The sequence below is a fragment of the Squalius cephalus genome (genome assembly GCF_949319135.1).
Source record: "Squalius cephalus genome assembly, chromosome: 3".
Taxonomy (NCBI): domain Eukaryota; kingdom Metazoa; phylum Chordata; class Actinopteri; order Cypriniformes; family Leuciscidae; genus Squalius; species Squalius cephalus.
The window spans coordinates 57,030,297-57,049,144 of NC_137124.1; the positions used below are offsets into that span (position 1 = coordinate 57,030,297).

General features: G+C 41.8%; 1 protein-coding gene across 1 annotated transcript; it reads right to left on the minus strand.

Annotated features, from left to right (window-relative positions):
- Positions 1-1,301: 1,301 nt before the first annotated feature.
- Positions 1,302-17,792, minus strand: LOC307155275 (E3 ubiquitin/ISG15 ligase TRIM25-like). The gene is made up of 11 exons (XM_079865837.1): positions 17,121-17,792; positions 16,419-16,514; positions 16,062-16,292; positions 15,045-15,198; positions 14,449-14,508; positions 13,769-14,295; positions 4,102-4,245; positions 3,591-3,821; positions 2,572-2,725; positions 2,059-2,118; positions 1,302-1,907 (listed from the first exon to the last, which is right to left on the minus strand). Exons 1-11 carry the CDS (start codon positions 17,715-17,717, stop codon positions 1,372-1,374), a joined length of 2,790 nt encoding a protein of 929 aa, XP_079721963.1. The 5' UTR covers positions 17,718-17,792; the 3' UTR covers positions 1,302-1,371.
- Positions 17,793-18,848: the final 1,056 nt, after the last annotated feature.

An 18,848-nucleotide genomic window follows, 5' to 3' on the forward strand; every position in this document is an offset into this window, starting at 1 on the left:
TTGCAAGTGGGGGAGTGAGATGTCTCTCCTGCTGTGGTGCTTTTTGCAGTAGGTAAGAGTGTCTCAGTTCTCGTTGGACCATGTCAAGTTCATCTTTGGTGTTATCCAGCTGCTGGGTCAGCGCTTCAATTCCAGCTCTGGACACATTCAGTTGACCTTCACAGGCCGTGATTCCGGTATCTTTGTCCAAGAGTTCAGAATTTGCTGCTTTTAACAGTGACTGTTTGTGAAAGAGTTCCTTTTCCAGGTCCACTCTGGCTGTCTTTTCCTCAACTGCTCTTGTTGTTTAGCAGCTGTCAGAGCGTCAGAGCCGTTTGAAGTCTGTGGATTTCCTCCTGTGACTCCCTTCTGTCAGGGTCCTTGTGTCTGTCCTTAGCCTCCATCTCTAGCTGGTCTATGCGGCTTTTAGCATGTGCCAGCTCCTTTGGGATATTTGTGGTCATACCTCTGGTTTGAGTCATCTGTCATTAGTTGTCTTCCCTCATTTTCCAGTTGCTTTTGACTCTTGTGCTGAAGGTCGTCAGCAGCCATGGGCAAAAGGGTGTTCCTAAAAACACCTAGCCAGTCCTTTTGGTCTGCCATCTGGGCAGTTAGGCTGAGCATCTGCAACATTCTGGCACACTTGTGGTGAGAGTAAGGGCAAGAGACTAATGCAAGAACAAACAGAATATGGAGCTAAAGGCAAAGTGAGACAGCTAGGTGTATAATGTACAGCTAGGTTTTGCCAGGTGTGGTTAACAAGTGAAATGTGTACCTGATTATTACTGTCTCAGCTGCAAAAAGCAGGATGCTCAGATTTGTGTGGATCTGAGTGGCTTTGCTAAAAGAGCGTAAGCCTAGATTTAATAAATGACTTAAGATGTTTTTTATGGTCAAATTCTTTATCAGGACTTACTGATAGCATACAACAGGGTTGATTTCTGAACAAATAAAGAAGAGAAAGAAAGAGGAAGAGGAGAGCATTCCTATTAGATTGTGTCTATTAGTGGTGCTCAAAAGTATGCCATAGCAATCGTCTAGATTACTTGTGTAGCTGGCTCATAAAATTGAAGGAACTGTAGAAAATAAACAAAATCAAGACGGAAAGTTGTCTAGTTACTTTTGCGGTTTTATGGGGAAATAAATCCATACTAGAACAAGAGGGTTAAATGAAAAAAATGAATAGCTGACTTCTATTATGATTAATAGAAGTCAGCTAAATAGAAATTCCCAATTCCCAATTCCCAGACGCTACAGATATTTAATAGGCTTAGAAGTTTAATTAAATGTAGATAGGCCTACTTTTTTTCAACAAGTTTTGGTTAGATGTTTTGTCTTTTGATTAAAACAAAGTACCTGTGCTTTAACCCAACTACGATATCTCCATATCTTTCACACCCCTGATATTTGTAGATCACACAGTTTCACTGATGATCCATCAATAACCCTGAACCCAGGATAGAGAGGCTCAGTGAATGTGGTCTGTTCTCTGTGAATGAGGGTCATTTTGTCAGAGACACTGTAGAAGGACAGAGTTCCTGCACTGTGATCCACATACACTCCTATACAGGAGCTGAACACATGAGGCAGTTTGGTCTTTCTGTTATTGTGCAAGAATGAACAACTCCAGGGATTACAGGACAGTTTCCAGGACTGACCATTACATCCAAACAAACAATCATCAGCTTTTCCTTTCCTGCTAATGCTCTTATATGCCACTGATACAGCCAGATAATGTCTCAACTCAACCTCCCAGTAACAGCGTCCACACACACTCTCGCTACACAAAACCTGCTCACAAAGATCAAATCTGTCTGGATGATCAGGATACTGCTTGAATATCTTAGTGTAAGTAGCCATTCTGTTCCCCTCAGACAGCCAGAGTTGTTTGTTCACTGTGTTTGGATCCAGAGTAAAGTGACTGCGATCTAATAAAGGTAGAAAAATAGGATGCTTTAGGGAAAAAGGTTGACCATTCTGTCTCACCGATATTGATGATATCAGAATGAATGTGTGTGTGTTATTTGCCACAGTTGCTATTAGTTCTTTCTGTGTTTGTATATTTTCATATTGACTTACACTGGAGGAACTCTTCCCTGGTCTTGGGTTCAAGAACGGGGATGATCTGGATGCAATTCACTAAGAAAAACAGTAAAAAGTAGACATTAGTGTGAGAAAAAAAAATCGACATGAATTTTATATCAATTGCATTGTGTTTTTACATAAAGTATTTTATAGTTTCTGTCACAACAACAATCACAATCTCATGACTAATTATCCTTAATAAACAGACATCAAGCAATACCTTGTAAACCTATGGAACATATGAATGTTCTGGCAGCTTATTCATTGTACACATGTCTCATTAGATTTTAACAACAAAACTAAAGAGAAAATCCAACAAATTCAGGATTTCATGCAGCCAGTTTTCTTGTGATGTCAGTTTTTTTAAATAATAATTTTGCCTGCATTTTCCAAAGACATTGTAAGCCCAAGTAGATCAATACACTTATACAATACACTTTGTAATTTCACCTTTGTATTTGCACATTGACCTATTTCTGAGAGTGAATACATCATCCAGTACTTTACCTCTACCAGATATCATTGTTATCTCCTCTTGGCAGAAATCCTCAAGTTTCTTTCTCAGATGAGCGACAGATTTTTGTACATTATCAAAGGAAAGGAGAGAACTAACAACGATGTTGGGTAAGTCCATAAGCAGGACAGAGAGAGACTGGAAACTCTACAGACACACAAACAACAGAACGTTTTCACATGAAACAAATCTAAAAATGTTAAGAAGACAAAACAAGTCAAGATCCTACAACACATTTAGATGTCATTGCGTTTGGTCACGCAGGTGTTATTCTGGTTGATGCTGTGTCGTGGAGATTATAGGTAAGGGAGAATGAGTTGCATCTGACATTTCCTCATTATGAACTCTCTCTTTGAGATAATTACAAAGTGATATCACAACACCTCTCACAATACGCTCACAACAGAACTCCTGACAATATAATAGTTTCTGTAAAGTTTCTTTAAAGGGATATCACCGATTAGCATTGAGCTTTGTATCAGTAGAAACCCGGTAGTATTTTCGAATGACCGTGCTTCCTTCCCTCATGTCCCCCTGAGACGAGAGATTTCTGTATTGTGTGTCTGGAAAAAAAAACTATTTTTTGGGCTTTTTTGTCCAGAGGCGAGAGACTACAGCCAGTAGGAGGAGCTTGTCCCGCATGTCTTCATCCCGCCCATAGGGGGATCTCACAATAAAAAGCCATCTTTTCAGTTTCGAGTCGACTAGTAGCCTAGTTGTATCATTTCTTCCGATACTGCCCTCTGTAACCGGTAGGCGTGGCGTGGGAGTGGCCTCGTAGGGCAGCGAAGCAAGTGCATTCTGGGAGTTGTTGTCTTTCATCCACATGAGCCAAAAATACATTTTCTGGCTTTTCTCAGTCTAGAAGGCTCCAACTTCTAAAATAATTTCACATTTCTACGGCATAAATGACCCAATTTAGATACACATTCATCTTTCCAGCTGAGAAATATCCCTTTAATCATAAAACATTAATTACATTATTACCCCTGATTTTCGGAGCCCTTGTTACCTGGATGAACTGGATGTCCTCTGCATGTGAAATCTCCTGCAGCTCGGCTTCTCTCCTCCTCAGATCAGTGATTTCCTTCTCCACTTGCTTCAAGAATTCTTCAGCTCGACTCACGGCAGCCTTTTCCTGATCTTTTATCAGCTGTGTCACTTCAGAGCGGCTTCTCTCAATCGAGCGGATCAGCTCAGTAAAGATCCTCTCACTTTCCTCCACTGCGGTCTGAGCAGAGCACTGTTAGGAGACACGTCACAATCGATTCATTATACCTCAGCTCTTACTGGGTTAAACTGGGCTTCAGTGGTCCTGAAAGTGGTCCAGGCTCTTCACTGACTGATTGGAGGACAGTTCGAACTGGGTGTCTGAACGTATAGCAAATGTAAAATAATTTTCAACCAGTAAATAGAAAAAAAAGAGAAATAGAGAAATAAAAAAATAAAATAAGAGTTATAAATATCATCCTAACTACATTTACATATGTTTACATTTTAACTGTAATTGGTCATTGTTGCACATGAAACGGCTCTCCCATCTCCAAGCAGTTGTTCTTCTCAAAACTCGCCTTATAAGACTCCACAGCATTTCTCAACTCCTGAAGATATTTCTCTTTCTCCTGGATTCTCTGCTGGAATTTTCTCAGTGTCTCTTTAAAGTGTTTCTGCAGGACAAAAGAAAGAAAGAAAGCCAAAAAGCCACAATCACTCACTACGTACTACAGTCAAACCAAAAATTATTCAGAAACCAGATATATCTTTTTACTAGTGGGTGCAGGACTAGTCAGTAAATCAATCAGTAAAATTGATAAATTCAAAAATTATTCAGACACTTTGACCTGACCATGTTTTGCTGAATAGTTTTTTCTTTAATTGCTAATGTGACATTTTTACCCCACAAACTGAGCAAAATAAAGCATTGCTTGGTCATGTGTTGCCCTTTAACTGGTAAGGGCTAATTGTGTAGTTAAATTTAACAGCTGACAGATCAACCTAATTCATTTATGAGACAGTCTGGATGGGACAACACCTGTGAAATATCAATTGATTTCATAACCCTGAGTTCTTTTCATATTTTATTACCATTTTCTAAACTATAGTGAATAAACTGTGATAATAAATTTTGGTTTGACTGTATATCAACATTTAGTTGTGCTATTAGTTGTGATTGTGAACCCCTTTATAATAATCTTTGAAGATTAAGAATTAAGAATAAGTATCAGAATGAATACACCAATTCACAAAGTCATTTCATACCTCATTCTCTGTCCTCTGTGCTGCAACCGATACTGTAATGATAACCAGCAGGAGTGCCCTTGAAAGCCTCTAGAGGGCACTCCACACCAGACTATCATGTTTCACTCACAAACTACATTTCCCATAACTCACTGCCCGGACTCATCACTTATCACTGATCACATTCACCTGTACCTCATTCACTGATTGCATTCACCTGTGTCTCATCCTGTTAGTCTGTCTATTTATACCATGTTCATTCATTCATTCACCGCGAAGTCTTGTTGTACTGTTAGTCTGCATTTCCGAGCATTTTCCCTGGTTTCATGTTTCTTGGTTTTCTGGATATCTTGCCTTGTTCCCTGGATTACTCTCTTGCCTCTGGTCCCTGCCTGTTTTGTTTGTTTGTTTACTTGTTTGTTTGGACTGCTTACCTGTGTTTCGACCATTGCCTGTTTTTGGATTACGATTCTGGATAACCCTTAAAATAAAGCTGCATTTGGATCTCTCCCTTCGTGTCTCCGAGCAGTTCGTAACAGATACAGTGTTGTGATTTTTATGTTTATCCACCATACATAGCACACATATACACTGCTGATCTGTTTTACAATAAATCTCTAAAATCTTATCATGCTCATGACAGATCATCTCCTGGAGTCGTCCTGTGGCATCAGTTATTTTGTGTTGCTTTCCTGAACGAAATTCCTCATGACGTTCAAAATGACTTTGACAGTACGACTCCAAACACACAAGACAGGACTTGACAGCTTTGCACTTTCTTCCAGTACAGACATCACACTCAACTTCTCCAGGTCCAGCATAATAACACTGAGCAGGAACCACAGATTGGAGTTTTAGCTTCACCAGTTGATCTAACATTTCGGCAAGCACCACATTTTTCCCCAACACCGGTCTCGGAGTGAAAGTCTGTCTGCACTGAGGGCAGCTGTAAACATTCTTCTCTTCATCCTCATCAAAGCAGCCTGTAATGCAGTGCATACAGTAACTGTGTCCACAGGAAAGAGTCACTGGATCCTTCAGGAGATCCAGGCAGATTGAACAGTTGAACTGGTCATGAGAAAAAGTAGTGTCTGCCATTTCACTGTAAGCCCAGCAAAAACATTTGCGTTGTGGCAACGTCTGTGGCACGTTGCATTTCTGCTATGGCAACGTCGCTGTCTACGTGCTGGCAACATTGTAACAAGACACGCCAGGGATGTAGCAACGTTGCTACGCGACATTCAGCAAATGAGAGATGACGTTCTGGCCATTTTTTTTTGTAATGCTAGATATAGATATCCCCCATTTAGCATGTTTTGTGGTTAATTTTTAATTAGTCATAGCCTACGTTAAAAAATTATATACTTTTTAAATATTGTTTATCCCTATTATTATTTATGGGCCTAACAGTAAATTCATTATAATCAACATCTGCAAGTGTACACTTTGAAGAGTAAAAATGAGATAGAAGGTTACTGTTACGCTGACGGCTGAAGCAGATGCAGAAGCAGGATCCAATTGCAGCAGGTTTAATTAAACAAACTCAAACGATAATAAACTCAGACAGAGACTCAGGAACAGCCAACATACAACATTAAGAACTCACAAGACTGAAACAAGACACAGGGCTTAAATACACAGACAGACAAGCTAAACAAGATAACAAGGGGGCGTGGCTAATAAAAAGCAGGCAGTGCAGGCGACCCGGGCGGAGCAGGCAGTGCAGGCGACCAGGGCGGAGACGACCCTTCAGGCGGCCAGGGCGGAGACGACCCTTCAGGCGGCCAGGGCGGAGCAGACAGTCCATCTGGCGGCCAGGGCGGAGACTTTCCCTCGGGCGGCCAGGGCAGAGAAGACCCTTCGAGCGGGCACGGCGGAGAAGACCATTCGGGCAGCCACGGCGGAGAGGACCCTTTGGGCGGCCACGTCGGAGACGACCCTTCGGCGGCCACGGCGGAGACGACCCTTCGGGCGGCCACGGCGGAGAGGACCCTTTGGGCGGCCACGGCGGAGACGACCCTTCGGGCGGCCACGGCGGAGCAGACAGTCCATCTGGCGACCAGGGCAGAGACCTTCCCTCAGGCGGCCAGGGCGGAGCAGACAGTCCATCTGGCGGCCAGGGCGGAGACTTTCCCTCGGGCGGCCAGGGCAGAGAAGACCCTTCGGGCGGCCACGGCGGAGAAGACCCTTCGGGCGGCCACGGCGGAGAGGACCCTTCGGGCGGCCACGGCGGAGAGGACCCTTCGGGCGGCCACGGCGGAGAGGACCCTTCGGGCGGCCACGGCGGAGAGGACCCTTCGGGCGGCCACGGCGGAGAGGAACCTTCGGGCGGCCACGGCGGAGAGGACCCTTCGGGCGGCCACGGCGGAGAGGAACCTTCGGGCGGCCACGGCGGAGAGGAACCTTCGGGCGGCCACGGCGGAGAGGAACCTTCGGGCGGCCACGGCGGAGAGGACCCTTCGGGCGGCCACAGCGGTGAGGACCCTTCGGGGGCGGCCACGGCGGTGAGGACCCTTCAGGTGGCCATGGCGGTGAGGACCCTTCGGGTGGCCATGGCGGTGCAGGAGACCACCCCTCTGGCGGTCCTGGAGGAATCGGGCTGGTCCGGAGGCATATTGCCCCCCCCCCAAAAAAAATTTCTTGGGGAGGCTCCCCGGTATAGATTCCTGGACCAGCGGCGAAGAGAGCTCTGAGCTGGACGGGACCAGCGGCGAAGAGGGCTCTGAGCTGGACGGGACCAGCGGCGAAGAGGGCTCTGAGCTGGACGGGACCAGCGGCGAAGAGGGCTATGAGCTGGACGGGACCAGCGGCGAAGAGGGCTCTGAGCTGGACGGGACCAGCGGCGAAGAGGGCTCTGAGCTGGACGGGACCAGCGGCGAAGAGGGCTCTGAGCTGGACGGGACCAGCGGCGAAGAGGGCTCTGAGCTGGACGGGACCAGCGGCGAAGAGGGCTCTGAGCTGGACGGGACCAGCGGCGAAGAGGGCTCTGAGCTGGACGGGACCAGCGGCGAAGAGGGCTCTGAGCTGGACGGGACCAGCGGCGAAGAGGGCTCTGAGCTGGACGGGACCAGCGGCGAAGAGGGCTCTGAGCTGGGCGGAACCATCACAGACTCTAGCTCGGCGGCCATCTTGTCCGGAGACATTGTCTCGGCGGCAGCCATCTTGTCCAGAGACACTGGCTCGGCGGGCGTGATGTGAAGCTCTGGCTCGGCAGGACTGACGTGAAGCTCTGGCTCGGCAGGACTGACGTGAAAAGGCTCAGACTCAGCAGGGCTGACGTGAAGTGCAGGCTCGGTTGGACTGGCGTGAAGTGCAGGCTCGGCTGGGCAAATGACTGGTTCGGTGGTTTTGGTGGAACGTGGAGCAGACCTGCGAGCTCCCCGGACGGATATCCAAGCGGGGTCAAACACTTTAGACGCCAGATCAGCACTGTTTGAAATAAGTTTTCGTGCTCTGGGCCATGTGATCTCAGCCACTGGTCCGAAACGGATACGGTGCTCAGCAGGGAGTGGTAATGTGGGTTTGCCTGGGCTGACAGTGTGAGCAGGTTTGGCTGGGCTGGGTGAATGTAGGGCATACTTGGGAGTAAAACTCTCCCAGCAGATGGCAACTTGCTTCTCTCCAGTCCAGCCCCGAGAAATCGGGGAGTGGTCGAGGATCGACGCATCCGGCTCCGATTATATAACCTGTTTTTAAAGTTTCATCACTCAGATCACAGTTTGTAGCTAGCTCACACAATTTCTCAGTAAACTCAAACAGATCGTGGCTTTCCTTCACTATCGCCGTGAGCCGATCCCAATACATCTTGAAGGACGCGTACTGCTGGATCCATAAATGGTGAGTTCTTCTGTTACGCTGATGGCTGAAGCAGATGCAGAAGCAGGATCCAATTGCAGCAGGTTATATTAAACAAACTCAAACAATAATAAACTCAGACAGAGACTCAGGAACAGCCAACATACAACATTAAGAACTCACAAAGACTGAAACAAGACACAGGGCTTAAATACACAGACAGACAAGCTAAACAAGATAACAAGGGGGCGTGGCTAATGAAAAACACCTGGGAAGACTAATCAACATAACGGGGAACTGCTAAACATAGAATGAGACAGGGGAACAAAGACATGAATTGTGACAGTTACCTAATTCAACTTTATTAAAACTGCATATGGTAATCAAATTGCACTTCCAAAAGTCACACATTTGTGAGAAAACAAAACAGGGAGTGGATTAACGTTAACTAGCATGAGCAGACATGAGAAAATTTAGCAAAGAAACGAATGAGATAACAAATGAAAGGAAAAAATAAACAGTTGTGCGAGCAGTTACAAACTTTTTTTTTTTCTCTGTGCGTTTCCAAAAAAAAAAAAAAAAAAGGAAAAAGCATTAACGTGCAACAAGTAGGCTACGCGCTGAAATCAATTAGGCTACTCATCATTAAAGTAATTTTGGCTTCATACTTTTGCCATAAAGTTATTAAATATTTGTCATACCTGACCAGAAGATGTTCAAATAAATGTCACATTAGACAAGGAAGTTGTAGGTTGTGTTTGAATAAGAAGTTTGAAGAATGAGAGACGGCCCAATGGTCAGTTGAAATTTAAAAGGCAGATTTTCGTGCTTCAGGGCAGTGACGAGTATATGTCGTCCAGTGGTTGTCCAGAGACCATAGGTCCAGACACCCTAGGCACAACCTTAAGCAATGGCCCTGAACGGTGGTTCAATGTAAACATTGTGACAACGCTGTAACAACCTTCACCACACAACGTAGTTATACCAACCTTTTGGCCATGTTGTTAAAACGTTGTTAGAAGGTTGGGTACATTGTGCCAACGTTCTGTGTTTGCTGGGAGTAGGCTACACTGAGACGAAGAGTGACAAACAAAAGTTCAATAACACTTAAGTTTCGGTTTCTCTCAACTGATCACCTTCTGTGTTGGAGAGACGTGTGCAAAACGGGTGTGTCTTTAACGCTTTTCCAGTTGAAGCGGTTTGGAAATCAATCTGGTCACTTCACTCTGTATGGAAGGATCTTCGGAAGAAGATTTGACTAAAACAGGAAGGAAAGTTACTAAAACACACAAAATAAGCTGCATATGTAACAGGTACAGAAAGTGTACTGTTAAAACATATATATTGGTTATTATAATTCACACAAAATGGTTTATTTTGATATATCTGGTATACCTGCCTAAGTAATGAGCGTTTTCCCCTTTAATTGCTGTGTAGTACGGTTATCATGAGCCTACATAATTTCCTGTTTTGTGTCCTCCTCTTCCTCTTGGCATTGTTAATGCACTGAAGAGGTGAGTTATTTTTGTCTCCTGTTAATCCTAATTAATCTTTATTTTATAAAATTGATTAAATGTTTAAACTGGCAAGACTTAAAAAGACTTGGAAATGATAAACTTTTGTGATGAGGCAACACAATTGACAATTCCATCAAATGTCCCGAAACGCAAGTGGAAGCCTTGTATCATTTGAAGTGAAGATGCAATGTTCTGATGTGAAGCCATTTGCGTCTCATAAGAGAGAGAAAGCGAGAGAGAGAAGACACTATAAAAGGTCCATTTACGTTTTTCGATTTAAAATTGAAAGTAGAAAATAAAAAAACAACTTTATTCGTTTTTCATAAAAAAAAAAAAATAAAAAAAAAAGAGAATTCAGATGCGAGATAACCTATAATTAACCTATAATTAATATTTCTGAAATAATCAGCTAATATTTTTCTGGCGCATAGCTTGTCGAACCCATGCCTATAGAGAAGAAACCCCTTTCTAGGCCCTGCCCAGTGCGATTTGTGTCAAAGCATTCCTTAGTAGTCTGATTGTTGGATTATTATTTTGTTGCACGGAACTATGGAAGAACTAAAGCGGCAGGGGTTGATATTTGGTCGACCAATCAGCGGAAAGGGGCGTTTCATCCCCGCCCCATGTGGAAATCGAATATTCAAGCTGTTGAATCCATTTTCTACTCCTGTCCTGAATCTAAAAATCATATAATCAAGCCGAATTCTCGTTATTTCATTTTTTGGGAAAAACTAATAAATTAACCGTTTTCTCATATTTCTACTTTAAATTTTAAATCAAAAACGAATAAACTCAACGTACATGGAATTTTAAAATAGCAGTGATTTTACGATCCATGACTTTTCCAGGTTTTCCATAACCACATGAACCCTGTATTTAATAGTAATTTTTCCTGCTAGACCCGTGTGGTGCTGCTGAACTGGTGCGCGTGGTTCCTGCGGATGAAGAGGCCCGGCGAGGACAGAGTTCGCTCAGCTTGTCACAATATGCATCAGCGCAGCAGCGTCTCCAGCGTGGATCTGAACATCACTGGAGCCACACAGTCCACCAATGGAAACCTGCTGTACATCGGCTTCCGCGGGATGGACACTCTTCACTACGCCACTTCACCGGATTCAGGGTTGATCTGCAGTCGACTCGTCGCCTCAGGAGAGGAAGATGTGCTTCTCCCTGGAGCTCAGGCGTCTTCTGTTAGCAGCGGTCCGAGCGAAACTGAACTCTCCAAAATCTTGGATGAGGTTCGGTACATTGCCAAACGCTTCCGGGACCAAGATGAGGAAGAGACTTTGTGTAATGAGTGGAAGTTTGCAGCATCTGTCATTGACCGTCTCTGTCTCATGGCCTTTTCCCTGTTCACCATTCTCTGCACCATTGGTATCTTAATGTCTGCCCCGAACTTCGTAGAGGCCATATCCAAGGATTTCTTCACCTGAGGCCAAGGCCCCATTATAGTTATTTTTACTTCTCAGAGCCTCTTAAGTGTAACGATATACTTCTTTTATAGATTAACTCTCTAAAATTTGACATGAAGGAAATCGTTCACCCAAAAATAAAAATATATTGACGTTGTATTTGTATGGGAGTGAGCAGAGTGAACATTCAGCTCAACATCTCCTTTTGTATTTCACTCAACAAAAGAAAATTATACATGTTTGAAACGACATGAGGACGAGAAAATCATTCATGAAATTACAGTATGAACCGGTCCTTCAAGACTAGTCTCAACGAATGTTTTTAAGTGTTTGTGTAGTAGTGGCTCTATAAATTTGATGTATCAATTGTAGTGTGGACCAAAGACAAGACTGAAACATTATATGCACTTTATAAAAGTTTCTGTTTTTCATTAGTTAACTATTTGCTCCACCTAAAGAACATGCATATATAAATGTCTCTGTCTTGTTGTATCTGCCATCATGATATGTTCGTAGTAATCACTGCTGTCGTATATCTTCATGCTCATGTCTTTATTCCAGTATGTAATTCCTGATGAATCATTCAGTGTTTATGTGATGATATGAAGGTGGAGATTTCGACCTATTTTCTTCTTTCAAAATATTGTACAGTATAATGACAAATAAACATATTTTTGTAGGTTGAATCTGATTTGTCAGACTTATTAAATGTGTTGAAAAACCAGCAAAAAAGTGGACGAAAAATTAATAACCACTCAGATGCTCTAAGGAATACATATTATTTCAAATTATAATACAGATTGTTCCAATCCTGAATTCTAATCAGTCAAAGATTTTCCATTTAGACAAAAATATGCAATATTTTACAGAACTTTATGTTTGTTTCAATGTCAGGGACTATATCTTCTAACAGAAGGATGGCACTTAATTAATTTGTTTAATATGTAAATTTGCCCTTAATAAAAGGACATTTGATCAAATCAAGGCACTTCGTGTTTCCTAACAAAACCTTTCAGCTATGATCACACTATATTGACAGTGTAGCATATATAGTTTCATGTAAATTGCTTAAACATATTCAATAATAAACTGAGATCTTTGCCATCAGGCTTTTTACTAGTTTTACTATTTCACTTAATATCTATCTACAATGTAATGTCTCTCTCTCTCTCTCTCTCTCGTCTATCTGTCTAACTTTGTTCTCATATTGGAAAGATTTTGTTTAGCATTTAGATAGCAAGTAATGCCTCCATCTGGTGGCTGGTAATGAAACGGTGTAACATAAACAACATAAACCCAGGTGCCTAAGAGTAGAAATACTAGTATTCTGACCACATAAGATGCTTGAGAATTGTATCTACCTGACCGCATCGGTAACCCCGTACTGGACATCTAACAGACCCACTGAGTTGGACGACATCTCGCCCCTTATTAACACTATCATTTGGGAATAAGATCTTTAGTGTTTCACTAACCAGACAGACTCCAGACAATGCCTTTGAATATGCTTTAATCATCTCCGGGAGGATCTTTGACCTTTCACAGAGAATCCTCATGACAAAAAGAGTACAACAGTTTTTATAGAATAGGAGCCCGGAAAATATGACATGATTCATTACATCATTTTTCTACAATATGACTGATTCTTCACATGTATAATTAAGCAAATCCTTCTGGTACTAGGTAAAAGCAAATCTGGATTTCTTGATTAATATATTTATGCTGCTGTCTAGTTTTGTTTCCTCTTTTGTTATATTCAGACACACTAACTTTGGCTGAAGTGTTGGGGACATTTAGTTTTCAAAAACCATATAAATGTTAATCCTGCAGGAAAAGGAAATCCACTGACTAAAACTGAGTTGGCCCAACATAAAAGATATTGTAATTGTTGTATATATTCACACATAATAAAAAAATAAAAAAAAAAACACACACCACAACCCTAAATTTAAACAAAAGGAGTAATGATTATATTCTACTTTTGAACTCAAAGGAATTTTGAATTCTTATATTAGAATTATTATTATTAGGACAGTAACTTTGACACAGCCGTTCAAATCACTGTTGAAAATATTCGAAAAGTGAATATAAAGTGACTAACGGGTATTTAATAGGCTTATAAGTTTAATTAAATGTAGATAGGCCTACTTTTTTTCTACAATTTTTGGTTAGATGCTTTGTCTTTTGAGTAAAACGAAGTACCTGTGCTTTTATTACACCTTTTACACCCCTGATATTTGTAGATCACACAGTTTCACTGATCCATCAATAACCCTGAACCCAGGATAGAGAGGCTCAGTGAATGTGGTCTGTTCTCTGTGAATGAGGGTCATTTGGTCAGAGACACTGTAGAAGGACAGAGTTCCTGCACTGTGATCCACATACACTCCTATACAGGAGCTGGACACATGAGGCAGTTTGGTCTCTCTGCTATTGTGCAAGAATGAACAACTCCAGGGAGTACAGGACAGTTTCCAGGACTGACCATTACATCCAAGCAAACAATCATCAGCTTTTCCTTTCCTGCTAATGCTCTTATATGCCACTGATACAGCCACATAATTTCCCAACTCAACCTCCCAGTAACAGCGTCCACACACTCTCTCTCTACACAAAACCTGCTCACAATGATCAAATCTGTCTGGATGATCAGGATACCGAATGAACATTTTAGTGTAAGTAGCCATTCTGTTCCCCTCAGACAGGCAGAGGTTTTTGTTCACTGTGTTTGGATCCAGAGTCAAGTGAATGCGATCTAATAAAGGTAGAAAAATAGGATGCTTTAGGGAAAAAGGTTCACACCATTGTGTCTCACCGATATTGATGATATCAGAATGAATGTGTGTGTATTATTTGCCACAGTTGCTATTAGTTCTTTCTGTGTTTGTATATTTTCATATTGACTTACACTGGAGGAACTCTTCCCTGGTCTTGGGTTCAGGAACGGGGATGATCTGGATGCAATTCACTAAGAAAAACAGTAAAAAGTAGACATTAGTGTGAGAAAAAAAAATCGACATGAATTTTATATCAATTGCATTTGTGTTTTTACATATTGAGTATATTTTATAGTTTCTGTCACAACAACAATCACAATCTCATGACTAATTATCCTTAATAAACAGACATCAAGCAATACCTTGCAAACCTATGGAACATATGAATGTTCTGGCAGCTTATTCATTGTACACATATTTTATTAGATTTTAACAACAAAACTAAAGAGAAAATCCAACAAATTCAGCATTTCATGCAACCAGTTTTCTTGTGATGTCAGTTTTTTTAAATAATAATTTTGCCTGCATTTTCCAAAGGCACTGTAAGCCCAAGTAGATCATAGAGACCATAGGTGTCAATATGTACATGTAAACACTCAATAACTGATGTCTTATTTATCCATGTTTGAGAGTAAGTAAATGTCTTACACAATACACTTTGTAATTTCACCTTTGTATTTGCACATTGACATATTTCTGAGAGTGAATACATCATCCAGTACTTTACCTCTACCAGATATCATTGTTATCTCCTCTTGGCAGAAATCCTCAAGTTTCTTTCTCAGATGAGCGACAGATTTTTGTACATTATCAAAGGAAAGGAGAGAACTAACAGTGATGTTGGGTGAGTCCATAAGCAGGACAGAGAGAGACTGGAAACTCTACAGACACACAAACAACAGAACGTTTTCACATGAAACAAATCTTAAAATGTTAAGACAAAACAAGTCAAGATCCTACAACACATTTAGATGTCATTGCGTTTGGTCACGCAGGTGTTATTCTGGTTGATGCTGTGTCGTGGAGATTATAGGTAAGGGAGAATGAGTTGCATCTGACATTTCCTCATTATGAACTCTCTCTTTGAGATAATTACAAAGTGATATCACAACACCTCTCACAATACGCTCACAACAGAACTCCTGACAATATTATAGTTTCTGTAAAGTTTCTTTAAAGGGATACTTCACCGATTAGCATTGAGCTTTGTATCAGTAGAAACCCGGTAGTATTTTCGAATGACCATGCTTCCTTCCCTCATGTCCCCCTGAGACGAGAGATTTCTGTATTGTGTGTCTGGAAAAAAAACTATTTTTTGGGCTTTTTTGTCCAGAGGCGAGAGACTACAGCCAGTAGGAGGAGCTTGTCCCGCATGTCTTCATCCCGCCCATAGGGGGATCTCACACTAAAAAGCCATCTTTTCAGTTTCGAGTCGACTAGTAGCCTAGTTGTATCATTTCTTTCGATACTGCCCTCTGTAACCGGTAGGCGTGGCGTGGGAGTGGCCTCGTAGGGCAGCGAAGCAAGTGCATTCTGGGAGTTGTTGTCTTTCATCCACATGAGCCAAAAATACATTTTCTGGCTTTTCTCAGTCTAGAAGGCTCCAACTTCTAAAATAATTTCACATTTCTACGGCATAAATGACCCAATTTAGATACACAGTCATCTTTCCAGCGGAGAAATATCCCTTTAATCACAAAACATTAATTACATTATTACCCCTGATTTTCAGAGCCCTTGTTACCTGGATGAACTGGATGTCCTCTGCATGTGAAATCTCCTGCAGCTCGGCTTCACTCCTCCTCAGATCAGTGATTTCCTTCTCCACTTGCTTCAAGAATTCTTCAGCTCGACTCACGGCAGCCTTTTCCTGATCTTTTATCAGCTGTGTCACTTCAGAGCGGCTTCTCTCAATCGAGCGGATCAGCTCAGTAAAGATCCTCTCACTTTCCTCCACTGCGGTCTGAGCAGAGCACTGTATATAAAATAAGAGTTATAAAAATCCTCCAAACTATATTTACATATGTTTACATTCTAACTGTAATTGGTCATTGTTGCACATGAAACAGCTCTCCCAGCAGTTGTTCTTCTCAAAACTCGCCTTATAAGACTCCACAGCATTTCTCAACTCCTGAAGATTTTTCTCTTTCTCCTGGATTCTCTGCTGGCATTTTCTCAGTGTCTCTTTAAAGTGTTTCTGCAGGACAAAAGAAAGAAAGAAAGCCAAAAAGCCAAAATCACTCACTACGTACTACAGTCAAACCAAAAATTGTTCAGAAACCAGATATATCTTTTTACTAGTGGGTGCAGGACTAGTCAGAAAAATCAATCAGTAAAATTGTATTGATAAAAATTTGGGACCAAAAATTATTCAGACACTTTGACCTGACCATGTTTTGCTGAAGAGTTTTTTCTTTAATTGCTAATGTGACATTTTTACCCCACAAACTGAGCAAAATAAAGCATTGCTTGGTCATGTGTTGCCCTTTAACTGGTAAGGGCTAATTGTGTAGTTAAATTTAACAGCTGACAGATATTCAACCTAATTCATTTATGAGACAGTCTGGATGGGACAAAACCTGTGAAATATTAATTGATTTCATAACCCTGAGTTCTTTTCATATTTTATTACCATTTTCTAAACTATAGTGAATAAACTGTGATAATAAATTTTGGTTTGACTGTATATCAGCATTTAGTTGTGCTATAAGGGATTGTGAACCCCTTTATAATAATCTTTGAAGATTAAGAATTAAGAATAAGTATCAGAATTAATACACCAATTCACAAAGTCACTTCATACCTCATTCTCTGTCCTCTGTGCTGTAACTGATACAGTGTCGTGATTTTTATGTTTATCCACCATACACAGCACACATATACACTGCTGATCTGTTTTACAATAAATCTCTAAAATCTTATCATGCTCATGACAGATCATCTCCTGGAGTCGTCCTGTGGCATCAGTTATTTTGTGTTGCTTTCCTGAACGAAATTCCTCATGACGTTCAAAATGAATTTGACAGTACGACTCCAAACACACAAGACAGGACTTGACAGCTTTGCACTTTCTTCCAGTACAGACATCACACTCAACTTCTCCAGGTCCAGCATAACAACACTGAGCACTGTGAGCAGGAACCACAGATTGGAGTTTTAGCTTCACCAGTTGATTTAACATTTCGGCAAGCACCACATTTTTCCCCAAAACTGGTCTCGGAGTGAATGTCTGTCTGCACTGAGGACAGCTGTAAACGTTCTTCTGTTCTTCCTGATCAAAGCAGCCTGTAATGCAGTGCATACAGTAACTGTGTCCACAGGAAAGAGTCACTGGATCCTTCAGGAGATCCAGGCAGATTGAACAGTTGAACTGGTCATGAGAAAAAATAGTGTCCGCCATTTCACTTTAAGTACACTCAGTCAGACGAAGAGCGACAAACAACAGTTCAATAACACTTAAGTTTCGGTTTCTCTCAACTGATCACATGATCTACTGCTTCTGTGTGCAAAACGGGTGTGTCCAGTTGAAGCCAAGTACACCGAGTAGGGGAGCGCGAGGCACAACCTAACACATTTTGGTTTCTGCTCAATTATAAAAAAATAATTAAGTTAGATTCATCTTTTTTTCACAAGCAACATACACATCTCTTCTAGAAATGAACACTTAAAGGGGGGGTACCATGGTGTTTCATGTATTCAGAGTTGTTTACAGTGTTAAAGAGATGGGTTCTCATGTTAAACATGGGCAAAGTTTTAAAAAAATATTTTGGACGAATAACGGAGAATTTCTGTGCTGAAAATCTTACTTCCGGGTTGGTACAAGTTTCGGCTGTTTTTTTTTCGACCGTGGATCTAATGACGTAGACCAGAGTGGAACTCCTTATATGAGCATTTCTCTCGGAAAAGCGCGCCCGCGCGCACGTCGACCAGAGGAGAACGAGACCGCGCACATCAACGCGCTTCAACAGGAAATCATCGGCAGCGCTGCATAGGATTTGTTCAAGAATGTCTCCAAAAAAGTGTGTTTTTGGATGTGAGGGAAAGCTTACCGTGTCCAGCTTTCCAAAGAACCCAGTGTTACAGGAACAGTGGATGCCGTTTGTTTTTCCGGGGCAGCAACGGAGTGTAGGAAGTGCGGTTGTGTGTTCTGGCCATTTCAGTGACGAATGTTTTATTAACAAGGCTCACCGACGCTGGATTTGCAAATCGTTTGCTATTAAAACGTGGAGTGGTCCCAGTGATAAAAGACCCCATTCATGTAAGTACAACTGGATCAGATTTCTGTCTTTTGCTGGAAATCAAGCACTACCGCTTGACTCTATAGCTCCGCCTCCAGGACCTCGGCTTTTTCCGGAGAGAATCGGAAAGCTGTATTTTTCTTTTATAAATTTAATAAAACTAAACACTTTTTTGAGATATTAAGGATGCACTACTACTCTATAGGTACTCAAGATTAACATGAGATTAGGTGAAACTGTGCATGTTATGTACCCTTTAACGTTTTTTTCTAAGATCTACCATTTTTGTACAG

What these genes read in the sequence shown, in the direction of transcription:
- LOC307155275 (XM_079865837.1), bottom strand. Translation starts at nt 17,717, where the DNA reads ATGGCGGACACTATTTTTTCTCATGACCAGTTCAACTGTTCAATCTGC. An exon ending in AACAATGATATCTGGTAGAG is followed by an intron (nt 14,509 to 15,044) that starts GTAAAGTACTGG and finishes TGTTTTTCTTAG; the next exon opens with TGAATTGCATCCAGATCATC. An exon ending in AACAATGATATCTGGTAGAG is followed by an intron (nt 2,119 to 2,571) that starts GTAAAGTACTGG and finishes TGTTTTTCTTAG; the next exon opens with TGAATTGCATCCAGATCATC.